The sequence below is a fragment of the Parasteatoda tepidariorum genome, chromosome 6 (assembly GCF_982258835.1).
Source record: "Parasteatoda tepidariorum strain Cologne lab strain chromosome 6, Ptep-v5.0, whole genome shotgun sequence".
Classification (NCBI taxonomy): Eukaryota; Metazoa; Arthropoda; class Arachnida; order Araneae; family Theridiidae; genus Parasteatoda; species Parasteatoda tepidariorum.
The window spans coordinates 84,255,411-84,273,234 of record NC_141760.1 but is presented as its reverse complement, the minus strand read 5'-3'; the positions used below and the strand labels follow the sequence as shown (position 1 = coordinate 84,273,234).

Sequence of the window (17,824 nt, the reverse complement as noted above, 5' to 3'; positions counted from 1 at the left end):
TTATTATGCCACTATCAATGATGGAATTTAATTACTACATACAATGCCAAGCAGTTTTAGGTAAATTATGAGAATTATTGTATACTTTACTTTGAAATTGTATACAATGTTAATTGCTCTTTAGTCAAAGTATGAAATATGAGAATCACAGAAAAAGTGATTTTTTTTTCTAGCTTTCTTTTTTTCAACAAATATTAGTGAGTTAAAAAACAAAGAAAAATAAAATTTTCTTTATTCAATAAAACCATTATAATTAGCGAGGATATGTGATGACAAGCATGGCTTTTTACCTGGGGAAAAAAAACAGAGTAGAGAATAGTGGGCATTAGCCTATATGCCCTTGCAGATACTAATACTAATAAACCATAATTCAAAGTAAGAAATACTCATATATCATACTTTGCTCAGTTGTTATTTTCATTCAACATTGTATACAATGCTTAATTTATTATTTTGTCTGTTTGTTGTTTGGTTTTGTTTACAATGCAGGATTTCTTACTTTACTATTAGCATGTATATCAAATTTCATAGACATCTGTTTACCAGAACAGAATATGTAGATCAGAATAGTGTAACTTGAATTATTACCCTCCCTGCATCATAAAAATATCCTTCATTGGAGTAATGTCAATTCAACAATAGATATGTAATATTTCTTGTAAAGGAATTCAAAAACCAAAGAAGAAGAAAAAACATATACACAGGAATATAAAATAAAAGGCAATATTCTCTTCATTGCATGACAAATAAAAGGAAAATTTATTAATTACATGACAAATAATGAGTAATCTAAATGCAGAATTTGATAGTTTTATTTATCTCTGTAAAAGGAAACTTGAATATATCATTGATATTGCGTTTGAAGAAATTTGGTTTCCAAAATTTAACAAATATTGTAAACAGAAAAAATTATTACCTTTCATATTGTGTTAATCCTAAAGAAAGACATGTAAAATATAAAACAATGCCTTAGATATTAAGATATTTAAATTTGATGAAGTTCAAACTACAACATAGAAATGCTACCAAAGAAGCGTTAAGGAATTTGAAGGATATAATAAATTGGTCAATTTTAAGTAATCAAGCTACTATTAATTTTTAATTGTTTCTACATGGTTTTGTGATAGATAATTATAAGAATTAAACCAATGAGCTTTATAATTAATTTTTAAATAAATGAATAAAGTGATGAAAAAACTTCTTTTAACTTTTTGCTCATGGTGCACAGCAAACTTAAACCTTTTTTTCTGGTTTAGAAGAGCAAAACAAAAAAGCATTTGCTTAAATAAATTTTGTTCCAATAAACGCTTATTCATGCACTAAGTAATAATCTTAATAGTTCAGAGGGTTGCACAAAATATGCCAAATAACTAATTGTATCTTATATTTAAGTTATGAAATAAGGCACAAAAACATACTTTCTCTATATAAACACACTCTTACTCTACAGATTTAGATTTTTAACCTTATCTTCAAAACATGAAAAAAGGGTGACCACAATCCAAAAATGTGGTCTTAATAGCTTAGCCAGTACAACAAGTAAAAGTTAGGTACCCTTAATGTTAATAATATGATTGAATATAACTTTAAAAGTACATCTGTAAAGCAAAACTTTAAAGGAAAAAAAGAATAAAAAATTATTTTCATTTTAATCACAACAGATGTCTCAAATGTACATTTGCACAAAATTGTTCTAAAGTCTTATGATATAAATAAATTATTGAATGTTAAGTATAATTATTCTAGTGCCAGATGAACACTTTATGAATTTGTGTCTCATTTAGATTTAAATTGTTTATCCATATTAAAAAAGGCAACAAAGAAAATATATTAGAATGAGTCTAAAATTAATTGGCAAGAAAAGTTCTTTTCAAAGTGATAATAAATTAATCAAACAGTAATTTAATATATGCGTCGAATGCAAATTGATAAAACCATTATACTATTTATTTATTGAATTCAAAAACAATTTTCTAGAATACTCAAATATGCAAAACCTATTTAGAAGAAAAATTAATTTGAAAGGTAAAGGGCACTTCTCATATGGTGAAAACAATAACATTTCTAGCAGCTGTTATTAATGGTATATACACTGATTATTCACTACTTATTCAATATATTTTTCAATTTAAATCAAGATATATATATCTATTTAAATAATTGGTATACTTCCAATATATTTCCATTTAAATAAAATATATTTCTATTTAAATAAAATTATACTATGATAACTTTTTTCATTGAATTTTAGGGCATATCTTATTAAAATTATAAGAAAAACTACTGGCCTTGCATATGATACGCAATAAAACTTCTAAAGAATTAATTTCAAGGGAGGATAAATAATTTTAAAGTGCTCACTTTAATTAATCTTTTGTAAAAATAATATCTTGGTTTTGTACATTATTTTTTCTGCCATGCGTCTAAACACTAAATTGCGTTTCCTAAAAATCTTTCACTAAGTAAATAACTTATCTATTACTGTCATGTGTTAAGAATATTATCAAGTAACCATCCTATTTAATATTTATACTATTATTTTTATTTGTAAACATATAGACATGATTAAGAAAAAATTTGGTGTTCCAAGGTTCAGTTTACATCATGAATGTTCAAAATTGGTCTTTTTGTATGAAAAAAATATTTTTTTAAACTTATGCAATAGTTTATGTTAATTCCTGCAGCTAGACAGAATTATTTATTTACTCTAAAACTTTTACTGTAAATTAAATTTAAACTTAATTTCAGAGCTTAAAGTTTAGATCTGTTTTATACTCTAACCTTTTGAGAACTGTGTTTAACTGAGCTATTTGGTAGTTGGTGGTGTTTCATTATTTTATTAAATGGAGTTTATTCTAAAACCTTTACTGTGAATTAAATTTAAACTCTGCAAAATTAATGTCTAAATCTGTATTATGTTCTCACCTTTTGAAAACTGCCCTTAACTGAGCTATTTGAAGGTTAGTTGTTTTTCATTATTTTGTTAATTTAAACTTGTATAATTCTATTCAAATTAATAGATTTTAAGTACTAAACTGCAAAATAGATATGAAATTCTTAGCTTAAGTGCTAAGAATACTATATGCACCCATCATAGAAACTACTCTAAAAAAGGACTAAAAACTAACATTAAAAGCCAGTTTCGTATGTTTGAAACTTAATTAATTCACAAATTTTCAAGACAATTCTATAAACTGCATCAGGAGGACTAAAAACCGTATATATTCAACAGATAAACACCAATTTTGCTTCTTTTGAACTAAATTCAAAAATTAGTAAATTTTTAAAATTCGAGAAAATTTTTTAGGGCTAAAAAATAAAAATTAAAAGATTAAAAGTAGATACTTAAGTCAGAAAACTGGACATCGCTAAACTTTCTACAAAACTTTGCAAAATACAATGTTAAATTAGGAAAATGAATACATAATTTATATGCTATATACCTGCTGTTGCGAGACAGTTTCACTTGAGCCACCATTTTGATTTTGTAGCTCTCGATTTCTGTTACTTAAATTTTCTGAAAAGTATTGAACAGTTTTCATAAGTTCTTTTGCAAAGTTTATTTCTCCGTAAGTTATAGCTTTTAATACGTATGAATCATACCTGCATCAGTTGTATCATTTTGATCATTATTTCTTAAACTTGATGTATTTGACAAACGTCTAAAAAATAAATATTAGCCATGCTGTATTAGATAACTATTATTTCAATTTTTTGAATATAAAATGTGTAGTGCTATAATCAACTATATATAAAATAAAATAGTTAAACTAAATATATAGAAGCATGTAATAGAATAAGTAAATATATTCAGACTGTAACAGATAAAAATATTGAATGTACAATTTAAGAACAAGAGCCAGGTATTAAAAACTTACAGTCAAAAAATCAAACATATTCTATAATGTTTGAAAAAAATGAAAAATGTGAAAAATAACTGAAGTACCTATACCTAAAGTTGTGTTGTGTTTACTGTAAAAGGTAAAACCATACAGGATATAATGAATAGAACTTTTAAAATATTTGGATAAGTCTAATGAGGTAGTATGTACTCATTAGTTTTAAGAAAATATACTGACAAAATGAAAAAGATGTTCTTTCTTAGTTGTTTAAGCAGAAAGCAGTAATTTTTGAAGATAAAATTTTGATTTTACATCATAAATCTAACTATAAGCATTGTTGTGATATATATTGCAATAAGTTTATTTTTCAATTGTATTAGTAGAGTAATTCAATTTGTATTAATAGACTACGTTAGTATTAAAGAAATAGCTTTTAAGTAGTATAATTCCTGCAGTCATTTTTAACATATTTTCTACACAAAATAGCTAGTCAACATTATAATGTAAAATAACAAAAGAATATAAACTTTAATTATCTTTAAAACAAAAATTTATAAAAAGTTTATTTTTACCTAGCTTGTTCTACATTGCCATAACTATTCACTTCACTTGATGGTTCGATATTATTTGTATTATTAGTATTGTTATGATAACTGAAAAGAAATTTAAAGAAAATAAGGGAAATGTTCACATTAATAATTAATTGTTTCAAAAATATATTCAATATAACTACTAGGTTGTGCAAATAAAAAAGAAGTTTAAACCAATTTTACATTTCTATATTATTTCTACTTGTAGAAAACACATACAGACCAGAGGTTTTGCATCAATTTTAACCTTTTGAGTAGTAGTTCCGCTTTTTTTTTTAACGCTAAGGAAAACATACTTAATAATGTAAAAAATTTACTTACAAAGAGGGCCTAAAATGAAGGAGGGCAAAATGAACATGCTTCTAGCACTCAAAAATAGGGGCCAGTTCTCAAACACTCGCCAGACATAAAAGAGAAAAACTAAACAGGAAATGAAAAGTTGACAATGAAAAACAAAGTAAGGAGAGAAAAACTAGAAAAACATCATTCCCATCAGACCAGTCTTGAGAATGAGTGTCTTTTTTGAGCACTTGAACATAAATAATTTTTTAAGTAAAGTTCTTACAGTATCAAGTATGTTTTTCCACTTCAATTTCTTGGGATTAATAAGATTATTTATAGGTCATTCTATTTCTATCAATTTCATCCAATTTTGGGCAGAGTGATAATGCTTAAAAGGTTAAAGTTTCAAGAGTTTTTTGCCTTAATCTAAATGCAGTTCAATGCATAAGCAAATAAGCAATTCATTTTAGAACTTGAAATTCTATAACAATAGATTTTTTGATAAAATCAGTGAGTAATCATAACTGACATGTAACAAATTAAACATTTTGAAAACTTCTAGCTTGGCTTTCTAGGTATCTTTTAAAATTTTTAACATTTAAAACATTTATAACATTTTCAACAGTCAAAAGATCTATTAACATTTCTAATAATCAAAACATCTACTAACATTTTTAATATTCAAAACATCTACTAACATTTTCAATACATAAAACATCTTTTAACATTCTCAATGTTTATAACATCTATCAACATTTTCAATAGTTAAAACATCTGTTGACATTTGCATTACTCAAAGTAGTTATCAACATTTTCGAACTATCAAACACAGTAAACATAAATGTTTTCCAAAGAGTATAAAATCCGGAATATTATTTTAATCAGCACATCTACTCATATTAACCATATAGACTAAAGATAACAAAGATCAATTCAAGATATTATGCTTAAACAGCATTTTCATGAAAAGGATCACAATGGAGAATTATAAATAATTTTTCAAAGTAAAATACAACTCTGGAAAGAATGTAATTAGAAAGGAAAAAAGTTTTACCTTTGAGGTGCTATGTTCTGCATTTCCAAAACAATGCTCTCTAGAGGTCTAAAGGGTTTTCTGGCACCTTCTGGAAGTTCAATTTTACAAACTGGTTTTGCAATGATTGAAGCAGAAAGGGAAACTATTTCAAACTCAGACATAGAATTCAAACATACTAGTAGGCCGCTATTCAATAGGTATGCCTTGTGTAAATATCTAAAATAAATATATTGTTGCTACAAACTTAAAATGTCAATGGTGATAAGAAATCTATAAAATTTATCAATAATATGCCTAAGTTTTTTTATTAAGATAATTCATATCACAGTAATAAAAAATACAAATAATAAAACAGAACTATAATTATTTAGGAAAAAAGTTTAAGTAAAGCTATTTATAATAAGATTTAAAATTAGTACAATTTTAAAAAATTGAAATGCAAATTTGTGACAAAAATAGATACGGTGTTGATTATGAGTAATTGTAAACATTAACAATATAGAATTTCTTCATTTTTAACTTTGATACACTGCTTATGAACTAAATCAGAGCTTTTAATTTTGTGATAAATCATCAGGAGTCATTATCCTATTTGATATTTATCACTGCTCATAACCATCATATTCATGATATATCCTGAGAATATATTTTTTAAAATTGTTACTGTTATAAATTTTAAAAAATTCAATATATTTTATAATACATCAATACAATTTATCACTCAGCTCTTATCCAGATTATAACAATTACTGTACATCCTGGTGTATAAGTTGACCCATTGTATAAGTTGATCTGGTGTATAAGTTGATTCCCCATTTTTGATTATAGATAGCAAATTTCTGGTACGTTGTAGGTGCAAATCGGCCACTGAATAAACCAACTAGGAAAATTTCGAAAATTAGAAAACCTTTAGATCATCTAAGAACGAATCTGTTGATGGAAAGAGACAAAACTCAGACGAAATCAAATATTACTTGATCTGCTCCAATAGACCCCATGTGTCAAATGATAGTAGGCATGTGGCAAGTAGTAGTAAGCATGCAAATTCAAATGTTATTGTGACATCTTTGAAAAAGTGGACAATTTTGAATTACTTGGATAGGGACGAAGAAAAATTTTTATGGGACTCAACGGGTGAGGATAAAGTTGAATCCACTGCAGACTGGAATCTGTATAAGCACACTGCTAACATTACTGAATCTGACACAGATGATGTTCTGGAATTTTTACATTTGTAGCTTTTATAATATGCTTTAAAAGTTTTAATTATATGTTATTTTATAATACTTTTCCAACTTTTCCAATTTTTATTTTTTTTTTCAAATCGTAAATTAAAGAAGTATTGCTTTTATATTTTTTAAAAAAAACTTTTATATGTTAAGAAAATATGATAAGTAAAAATTAAAAATTGTGCATAACAGTATAAAATAAATTTTTAAAAGGATCAATTTATGCAGGGAAATTTATATTTATTTCATTGTTTATAATGTAGCAATTATTAAAAATCAATGAATGTCCCACTTCTTGACTTGAAAAGTTGACTAATATACCAGGATGTACGGTAAGTCATTGGATTTTACTTACAAACTTAATCTTTAATTATCAGCTCAACAATAATTTCTTTTTACCAAAATTAATACTTAATTATAAATTACATTCGTAACATATATTATAAGCTTAACTTCATTTTTATAAATAATAACCAAGCATTATGCTTAGCATAACATATATTTATATAAGTCATTGACAAAATAAAAAATTTACAAGTAGTTTAATATAAATGAAATTTTAAAAAACTAAAAGAACACTGAAGCTTATAGGCAAATGCTTACTCGTTGTCTTCTAAGGAACAGTAATTGAAGGAAATAAATTTTTTTAACTCGGGAGTACTGTACAATGTTATCCCACTGGATCGTGAAAGAGTAAGAACACAACACTCATATGTTTTTGGATCTGAAAGATAAAATAAGCAGTAAAATGTACATTTAACTTCTTAAAATCAAAGCTATCAAAATCAGCTTTTTTTTATTCCATAATTAACTTCTGAAATGATGTTAAGTTTTTCTTAAATAGAAAATTTTTTACATTTCTAACCACTCATTTTGTTTAAGAATAAAAATAAAATGTGTGCAAACATTGTAAATAGCAAAAAGTCCTCCTTCTCAAGGAAGTTGCATATGGTTCAAGTAATTTATAGAAACTTGTTTACTTTCCCCCTTTAAATTCTTAGAACAACTCTACCACCCTTATTTTCCTCTAACTATGGTCAGTTCTTATCTCATCAATCTGTCTATCATCATCAATCTGACAAGCCCTTTCTGAAATAGAAATCCCTCCTTTGAAAAGCATGTGCATTTTTACTTCATAGGCATGAATGAGTTGATGTAAGTTTCTAATCTTTTCAGGATGGTCCCTTCCAAGTGATTAGTCCTTTATTTAAAAAAAAAATAACCCTTTTCATGTTTGAAACTTATCATTTAGAAGGGTAAAAGTATTTGAATTCTAAGAAGGTTGCATACTTTTGGAGAAAACATTCGATTCAGAGAGAAAACGATTACTCTTGATTATGAGAGAAAAAGAATTGCTCCTAGTTTTCACTTTGGTTAATAAATAGTCTATTTTGCAATATTAGTATTTTTAATACATTGTTTCCAAGGAAATTCATTAAGGAAAATATAGATTACTTTGAAATTTTTGAGTTTCTATAAAATTGTATTTGATTGTCTCTGGATTTGACTGTAGTACTTAAATCATTATCCATTATACATGAGAGCAAAAAACCAGCAATGGAATATATATTATTATTAACCAAATAATTTCACATGAAATTAATAACAAACAAGTATATAGCATGTTTTATAATTTAATATCATACAAAGCAGGGTAAAAAAATATCAATATGACGGAAAATTAAGTAATTATTTGAATTGAATACATAAAAAGAGAATAACTGATTCTCACCAGTTCGATTAGGAAAACTACAGAATCCAACTTTACATATATGGTAGCCCTCTATCATGGAAATTTTATTCTTACAAAACGTTTTCATGCTTGGTAAAGTGAAAACCTGAAGTTCAAAAGATCAAAATAAAGTTCTAGAACCAATAACAAATATAAAAATTTTCTACATTAAGCAGTAAAAATTTATCAGACATTTTAAGACATGCATTTTTAAATTCTTTCCACCAAATAATTTAATATAATATTTTAACAATCAAACTAAAAATTGACTTTTATCTTGTTATTTTTCCTTGTAAAAGATAACAGTAGCGTATAAACAGAAAATGATTTAAGATATTTGTTTTTTGACTTTAATTCTAAAATATTGATTTTAAATATAAAGTTTTAAAAACTTAATAATTTTTTCATATACAAAATTATTGATTATTAATTACTGTCATATACAAAATTATTGAGTTATACAATTTGTTATATTATTGTTGACTTATACAATTATGTAAAATTGTTGACAAATTGTTCAAAAACAAGAACTTTTTAAATTAACTTATTACAGAATATTTGGCAATTGAATAAAGTTTATGTTTGAATAAGGCTCATATATATTAAAGATACTAAAAATTTCTAAACATGTTTACGGCCCACACAAGGTTTTTTTCATATTTTTATTTTTATTATGTCTTATTGTAACGAAATTTAAGTCAAACATTTAGAAATAAAAGTAAAAAATTCAAAAAATAGCAATTTATAATACAACAAGACAAAGTATAAATATCAATTTTTCAAAAGCAATTTTAAAACGAAATGGCACTAGCTATTTTTCGATACAAAATTTCTTTCTGAAAGATGCACAAACAAACCAAAATAACAGTTTTTAAATTAGAATGAGAAAAAAAAAATTATTATCGATAATGTATGTAAATAGCAGCAGTACATAAGATTTTTTTGATATTTCACAAGGATGACGAATGTTTTTAAAATAATTCTAAAATAAATCTCCAGAATATTGATTTTTAAAAAAAATGCAATAATTCAGTGTAAAGGATGTAAATTGAAATATACAGTTTAAATTTAAAATCAATTGTAATGATTTGTTTGAGTTAGGAGTTCAATTAATTTGAAAAATATAGCTTACAGAAAAAGCCGTTTAAATAATCTGGATAGGACCCTGAGGGGCTTTTCAAAAGCTGAAACTTTCTTTTACGTTTTGCAGCAATGAATATAACTAAATAAATAATCTTTAGAAACTGAAGTGGTAAGACATTACCTGATAGAAAATTTCATATGCTTCAAAAATATACAAAATTGAAATGACAGTCGACGTGTTTCAGGCGCATCAACAGGTTTTTCTTGTTTTTGCTTCTTAGCTTTATATTCGTTGGCAACTTTAAGTTTTTTTTTCATATCATTTTTGTTTCATTACATTCACGTTTGACAAGTCTTGAAAATGGGCGTCTACTTCTGATGAGCTTGAAACATGTTGCCTGCCATTTCAATTTTGCACATTTTTAAAGTGTATGAAGTTTTCTATCAGGTAATGAATGTCATTGTTGAAACACTTTCTCATATAGCAATGAGTATTCTGCCATGCAATAGAAAATCACCATAAGTGAGTGAGAATTTTTTACATATTAGGCACTTTGATATTGCAAGTTGCAAAAACAATTTTTTTTTATTTATTATCTTAAATTCTATTTTAGCATTGATAATATTAACAAATAAAAGGAAACTGTTTTTAAGCTACTTTCTTGAAATCTATTGTATATAAATCTATTGTACAGCTGTAAATTTGAAAAAGTTTCAAATAGAACAAATAGAAAAGAATATTGAAACTGAACTCACTTTAATTTGCTCTTCTGTACAAACTACAACCCTATGACTTCCACAAAGATCAGCTGGTTTTAATCTTTGACACTGAACATCAAGTGGATCAGGTAGTGGATATCCTCTATGATCAACAATGTGTATACCCAAAATTGGAGCTTGATGTTTTAACTGTACTTCTTTACCTGCAAAAATAACACTTGTAAGAACAAAACACATTTACAACCAAAAACAGATTCACATGATGTCCTAATTAAAATTATTAAGTGATGTCCTAATTTGTAAAAAAATAACTTAGGAACAGACATATATTGCCAACCTATCAATATTGATCGAAAAAATTTTTAAAAAATTATTTTATTTTGGCAAGCAATTTTTTAATAGTTTTGAATATAATTTTTTTAACTTTAATTTAAAAAAAAGATGAAGAATTTTTAAAAAAATAAAAATTAGCTATAATTTAGGAGTTGTTCTAAATTTGGCAGCAATTCTTCAGAAAATTTTTTATAAGGAAATAAAAATGTAGGAATAAAATAATAGGAAATAAAAATGCAAAATGAGCCAAACATGAGGAAACAAGAAAATTTTTATGCAAACCATAATAAAATTATTTTAAATATGTATAGACAAACCTGTTTCATGTGTTTTACAATAGCGTATGCATTCTATAATATCCATAAAAAATTACAAAGTGAAACTGCTTCACAACGTTAAGTCAATATAATTTTCAAACAGAACAATTTTAAATACTAACATAAATTAAGCAATATGACTAATAGAAGAGAATGAATGCTCATTCAGATAAAAGAATTTTTGGTGAAACTATTGCCCGAATATATTTCTTAAATTTTTACAGAGCTTGTTACATTGACACCATTGTGAAAGAATTAAAAAAGTTAAAATTTCCCATCTAAATAGAATTTTGTAATTTAGCATGAAGTTATAATTAAACTGAAAGAATTAAAATATTTGTAATTTTAACTAAACTGTATTAATATAAATACATTTCAAAAAACATATTTCTTGATATAATTTATTTGATAGCATATCATAGCATAAAAATAATAGATTAATAAAACATATTTTTAAAATAAGAAAAAATTGCAACATAAAACTGAAGAGGCCATTAATTTAATATGGGAAATCTAAAAAAAAGCATTTTAAACATTTGTATATAAAAACTTCCGTTAAATTTATTTTCATTAAAATTGCAAATGAACATTAATGAAATAATGAAACTTTTATTTCAAAAAAAAAATTCACTATTTCATAATAAAATTAAAATAACTTTTACCTAACTGGCATGTGATTGCATCAGACGTACGACAGTCACTGGCAGGCATTGTAATTGTATATATATAAATGCAGCCACAACTTGTACCAACCCATAAAGTAGGAGTAGTAATCACATCTAAGGAAGAAAATTATTTTAGTTTAAAAGATTACAAAACATACTCAAATAATAAAAATATATGTAAGATTTGGTTATAAAGCTGTAATAAATAACAATGATTTAAAAATATAAATAATTATAATAATAATATGAATCATCGAAACTTATTTGATTGTAAAATTCTATGGAAAAAGCATGGTAACTAACTAATGACTATTAAAAATCTATGTAGTGATTATTACCTAATGGGTGAATTTCTTTGACTAATTTCAAATTCAAAAAAAAAAAAAAAAAAAAAAAAAAAAAAAAAAACTATAAGCTTTTTACTGATAATACAAACCAATTATAAAATTAGCTGATAATACAAACCAAGCTGATAATACAAACTTGAGCTGATAATACTTGAGCTGATAATACAAACCAATTATAAAATTATAAAATATAATTAATTGGAGAATAAACTGCAATGACATTACAGTTTTTAATAGTTTTACAAAGTTTAAATGATTATGTACACTTATTACATAAACCTAATTATATACACCTTATAATTATATCAAAAAGGAAATACTTTTAAACATTTTGATCCAACAAAAATTTTTTAGCTATGAATGTTTTATGTATTTTGAATTAAGTTCAACAAATCATTAAAAGGTTCAGCATTAGAAAAAAAAGCAAAAAATAAAATCAAAATAATTAAAAAGGTAAATGAAAAAAACCATGATCTATTAATTTTAACTGAACCAAAATATTAAGTAGAACCCCTATGATCTACATAATGATTTCAATGTGTTTACAAAAAATAAAATAATTTATGTAATAAATAACTATGTTAATTACTATGTACTTGATTTTTAATGTTAAAAAGTGCTTAATCTTATAATATAAAATAGATTCTAGGCTAAATTATTTATAAAATATTTGCATAAACTTACTGTTAATAATAAAACTTTGTGCAAAATATAAACATTGAACGGAATTGATCACATCATCAACATGAGATTCACTATCCCCATCAAAGGCACGGAGTTCAGCTGAAGTGGAACTGGCTAAAGTTGGATCAGGACTGGCAGTGAAACTTTCTCGCTTCATGCTGTTTTCCCTCGAACTGAAATATAATTCAGGTTATACATATAAGTATTGGCGAATGATTTTTTCCACTGGAAAGACAACTATTAAATAATTAATTCGACCTGCAAAATTATCAAAATGAATTTTGCTAAACAAATCAGTATTTTTTTCATTCGTTTACAGTAATTTTCAGTAGATGTCCCCCCCATAACCAATAAGAAATGGGTCCAAATAATATAAGATTGAAACAAACAACTGCAAAATAGTTTTCTATGGCAAAAAAATTTTAAAGATTTGCATCTGGTGAAGGCTTTCAAAAATTGACGAATATTTTTTTGATATTTAGCTAATAATTTGAAATCCTTAGCGTGGGCCTATATATATATATATATATATATATATATACATAGCAAAATAAATAAACACAAAAAAACACAAAGAAAATTTAATTTCATTTCATTTATTGCCCATAAGCTGCAAGTAAATAGAACTCATGAAATAAGTTCAAAATGAAGAAAAAAAAATTTTTAAAAATCCGGAAAATAAAAGGAAGGAAAAAAAAATTTTAAAAATCCGGAAAATAAAAGATATAATTTTTTCATCAGAACACACGATTATATCCGCAAAAAAGAGTGCATTCCAATATTGTATCAACATAGCCAAAGAAAAATTATGTGAACAGATAACATGAAAGACTAATTTATTATTGAAACTAACTGCAAAATAAACTTACATATCTTCAGGTATATCACTGCATAAAGAGTCTGTACGCTCTTTTTTCAGAGATTTACTCCTGATTTTCAGCTTCCGAAATGATTCTCTAAATGACCTTTTTAAAGATTTAGCTTTTGGAGAGACATTTGCTATCACATTATTGCTATCTAAAATTCAAATAAAATTAATTTGATATAATGTACATAAACATGCTAATGATATACATCAATTCTTCTAATTATTTTATATTCAATCTATAATTATGTAAAAAATATCGAAATAACTGACCCATAGTTCAATCTTGTAAAATTAAGTTTAAATACTTTAGTAACTTACCAGATAAAATTTTTAAATATTTTTAGAAACTTAATATCTATTTATTTTTCAAAAAGAGTAAAGATAATTTTTTTAACATTTCATTTTTAATATTAAAACATTACTATCAATTGATTTAAATTAAGACTTGATTTTAGAAAAACAATATTTTTATTTTCCAGAAAAAATCAACTTTTATTATACTTCATTAAAGGGACTTAATGACCTTATAATGACCTAATGAAATATATATATGTATGTATTTCAATAAAGAAACAGAAAATCGCGTTTGATGAAGTTGCTTGCATTCAAGAGATATGTAAAAAATGCAGTAAATCTATAAAATAATAAATAGAAGAAATTTTAAGGCAAACATTTGCTTTGCAATAAACAAGCACTACTATCAATGAAAACACTAAACATGCAGAGAGAAACCTTAAGAGAAAAACATGCATAAATAATATAAATCCAAATGCTACATAATATTACATTTAAAATAAAAATATAGATTCAAATCGCCCAAAAATAAAAACTACGTGATAAAAAATTAACTCACAAAATTTTAAAATTCTGTTAACATTTTCAATAATTATATTCATAAGCAACTCAGGAAAAGTCTTTGATATACTTTATTTAAAAGCTCTTTTATAATTTTAATAAACCTTTTAATTACTTTTTTGTTTAATTAAAAATTCTTACATAATTATATAGTAAAATTTTACATACATATTTATATAAAATTAGATATATATATACATTTATATTTTTGTATGAAATGAAATCTCCATAACCTATCTTAAAGTACAACAGATTTAATATTTTTATAAGGTTGTTAAATTAAATAAATATAGAAGGAAATCATTTTAATAAGAAAAAATTCGAAAAATTACCTGAAATGTTTAAAGTATACCTTGATAAAACAGATTTCTTTTGTACTATGTCATACAGAAGAAACCCATGTGTAATGCCAGCAGCTAATCTAAGTAATAAAACACAACTTTGATTAAATTTGCAGGATTACATAAATATATCAAGATTATATAAATATATCAAAAGAATTAATTAAAGATTATATTATAAAACTATTTTCGTATTTGTTCATATTCATAATAATTTTTTTATTACAATTATAAATGAAAAATATTAATTTCAAGCGAAATCAAACTAAACTATCTCAATTTGTTTATTGTTTTTAACTGAATTATGTTGCAATTTTTTAATGACATTTTATCAATAACATAAATTAATTTTATTTCAATAGTTGCAAAATGTAAACTTAGGCAGGAATGCACAAATTCACTCAAAAATTCCTTTCATATTTATTTCCTTTTAAAAGCCATTTATGGTTTAAATTGCAATGAAATTTTTGGGAAAATAAACATTTTTGTTTTACATCCTCTTAAAAATCTCTAAACCAATAAAATAATAAATAAAATCACTAAAGCAATTCACATATTTAGAGTTACCAGTAACTATCAACTCTCTGTGTTATTACATTTCTTATATTTAAAGCAGCAATAAATTTTATGATATTCATTTCAATAATTAGATTTTTAATTTTATAATGATCTTAATCACCACTGCATATAAATAATTCAATTATACATAAATAAATTTAGTAAAACTAGAGTATGTTTAAGGCTCATTAAATTTAAATAATTACATTTACCTATAGTTGTATTTCACGTATCCCTTCACTATAATTTAGGATGTTCATCTTTGGTACATCCAGGTGTACATACTCACGTTACAAAAAATTTTAATATAACTTTATTTTGGAGACAGTTATTTTATAATGCTAAACAGTTAATAAAACTAAAAGCTTTATTAAAAAAATACAACGTATTTATGAACCAAAAATTTGCTAAAAATGTGACAAAAAAATAGATAAAAGGTAACATCAGATAAATTATGAAAATATACATACAAATTCCACTCTGCATGAAATGCTATAGATGTAACAGGAGCAGGAGGATTCAATTGAACAACACACTGGACATGAAAACCTTTGTCAAATTTCCTTTTACCATGTCGAACAATTAATGGTTGCGGATTACACCATATGTTACTATCGCATTTGTCACCAATTGTAACTCGTGTAACCTGCAAAGAAATTAAATCATAAAACTTGATGCGAAAGAACAAGATAGCATAAGCTACCAATGTAGAACAAAATTAAAGATCACCAACAACCTACTAAACCTAAACAAAGGTGATTAAAAATTTGTTTGCTAATAACAACATTATATCCACTTCTTTGCTGAAAATGCAGCCTATGTGCTCTAAAACATGTGTTTTCAACTTTGTATATTAATATTCATTACACAGGAAATCTGTAATCATATACTTGGAACATTCAGATGACAGGTCAGGTCAATTTTATATATTTTTCTTAATATCTGCCAACAATATTTACAAATAATTCAATTAATAAAACTTCATCATTATGATTACAATTACTTTAAATTGATTTTCTAATTTCTGGTGAATAATACATGAAAGAAATCTAAGAATTATTACTTCCTCATAATGATTACAGTTATTTCAGATTTATTTTGCAACATATAAATTTTATGTTGCTAATAAACAGAAAATTTATGTTGCATTATCGGTTAAAAATCTCGAACCCTAAATTTTATAAATTGAAAACATTACATAAAATTAAATAGCTATAAACAAAGTATAATAATTAGCTATAATGTAAGTATAATTAATATAATAATATTGATATAGTATTAATATATATTAATATAATTAACATAAACCAACTTAGAGAGGCCAGGAATGTTTTTCCTTATTTTAGAAATGAACCCTGTAGTGTTTATCATATTTTGAGAAATGCTTCAAATAATTTCAATAGTTTCTTTAATAGTTTAAAATTTTTAATTTTTGAAAAAGTGACATACTCATGGAAAGTAACAAAAAGTCTTAATTTTGCCCTACAATTCCAATAGTTAGTGGAAGATCTTAAATGTAAACTTTGAAAATAAATAATAAACATTAAAAAAAAAGAAAGAAAATATTTACAATTGTTTCCTTCTCTGCTTCAACATCTGAGAATTGAAGTACAAAGATTTGTCCAGCAGATCCTCCTGCAACAAGCGTTTTGCACACATCATTCAAAATGATGCTGCGAATTGCAAAACGTGAATCATCCAAAAGAGAATCGAAATTTCCAAGCTTAAAACAAAGAGAGAGATAGTAAACATAATATATTGAAAACTACAAATTGAACAGATAATTATTGTAAAAAAAAAGATGAAAGAAATCAAATGACCAAAAATATGCACTATTTTATAATTGTTTAGAAATATAATTATGTACTTATAAATTATCTTGTTATCTAACATGACATTTTATTATGACATAGTGTTCAAAAGACCAATTTAATGACTAGCTTTCATTAAAATTAAAAAAGAGACTGAATGAAATAATTTATAACTTTTTTTTAATGAAATTGAAGAATCGATAGCAATTTTGAAGGGAAATTAATTATTTTCTCATAATTTATTACATTCATAATTTAACACATTATACATCGTTACTTAATGCATTATTGCATTATTATTACACATTTTAAACACAGGCTACCACTCAACCACCGGGTTTCCATCACCAAATTACAGACAAGATAAATCCCTAACTAATAAACACAGATAAAACGTAATTTGAGCACCAAAATTCTTATAATATTTATTTTACAAAAAAAACACTGCTAGGAAGTGCATGATGCATAAAAAAAAGGGATCACAAATCATTTTGACCTTAATAAGATTGTTTTTAATTCACTTGAAATTTT

The 17,824-nt window shown here is 24.8% G+C and overlaps 1 protein-coding gene across 4 annotated transcripts in view; it reads right to left on the bottom strand.

The window, feature by feature from the left end:
• LOC107443903 (lethal(2) giant larvae protein homolog 1) overlaps positions 1-17,824 on the bottom strand; it is a 32,287-nt gene that overhangs the window by 2,307 nt on the left and 12,156 nt on the right. For 2 of the 4 annotated variants that reach the window (XM_087166127.1, XM_087166126.1), the window contains exons 13-25: positions 17,053-17,205; positions 15,953-16,128; positions 14,916-15,004; positions 13,730-13,877; positions 12,861-13,033; positions 11,827-11,943; positions 10,551-10,717; positions 8,712-8,817; positions 7,583-7,703; positions 5,769-5,966; positions 4,415-4,495; positions 3,604-3,662; positions 3,444-3,517 (exon numbers count right to left, since the gene is read on the bottom strand). In XM_087166127.1, coding sequence (XP_087022253.1) covers positions 3,444-3,517; positions 3,604-3,662; positions 4,415-4,495; positions 5,769-5,966; positions 7,583-7,703; positions 8,712-8,817; positions 10,551-10,717; positions 11,827-11,943; positions 12,861-13,033; positions 13,730-13,877; positions 14,916-15,004; positions 15,953-16,128; positions 17,053-17,205 — 1,662 coding nt within the window. The remainder of the gene's footprint in view (positions 1-3,443; positions 3,518-3,603; positions 3,663-4,414; positions 4,496-5,768; positions 5,967-7,582; positions 7,704-8,711; positions 8,818-10,550; positions 10,718-11,826; positions 11,944-12,860; positions 13,034-13,729; positions 13,878-14,915; positions 15,005-15,952; positions 16,129-17,052; positions 17,206-17,824) is intronic. The other 2 variants (XM_087166128.1, XM_087166129.1) reach the window with 2 other exon arrangements.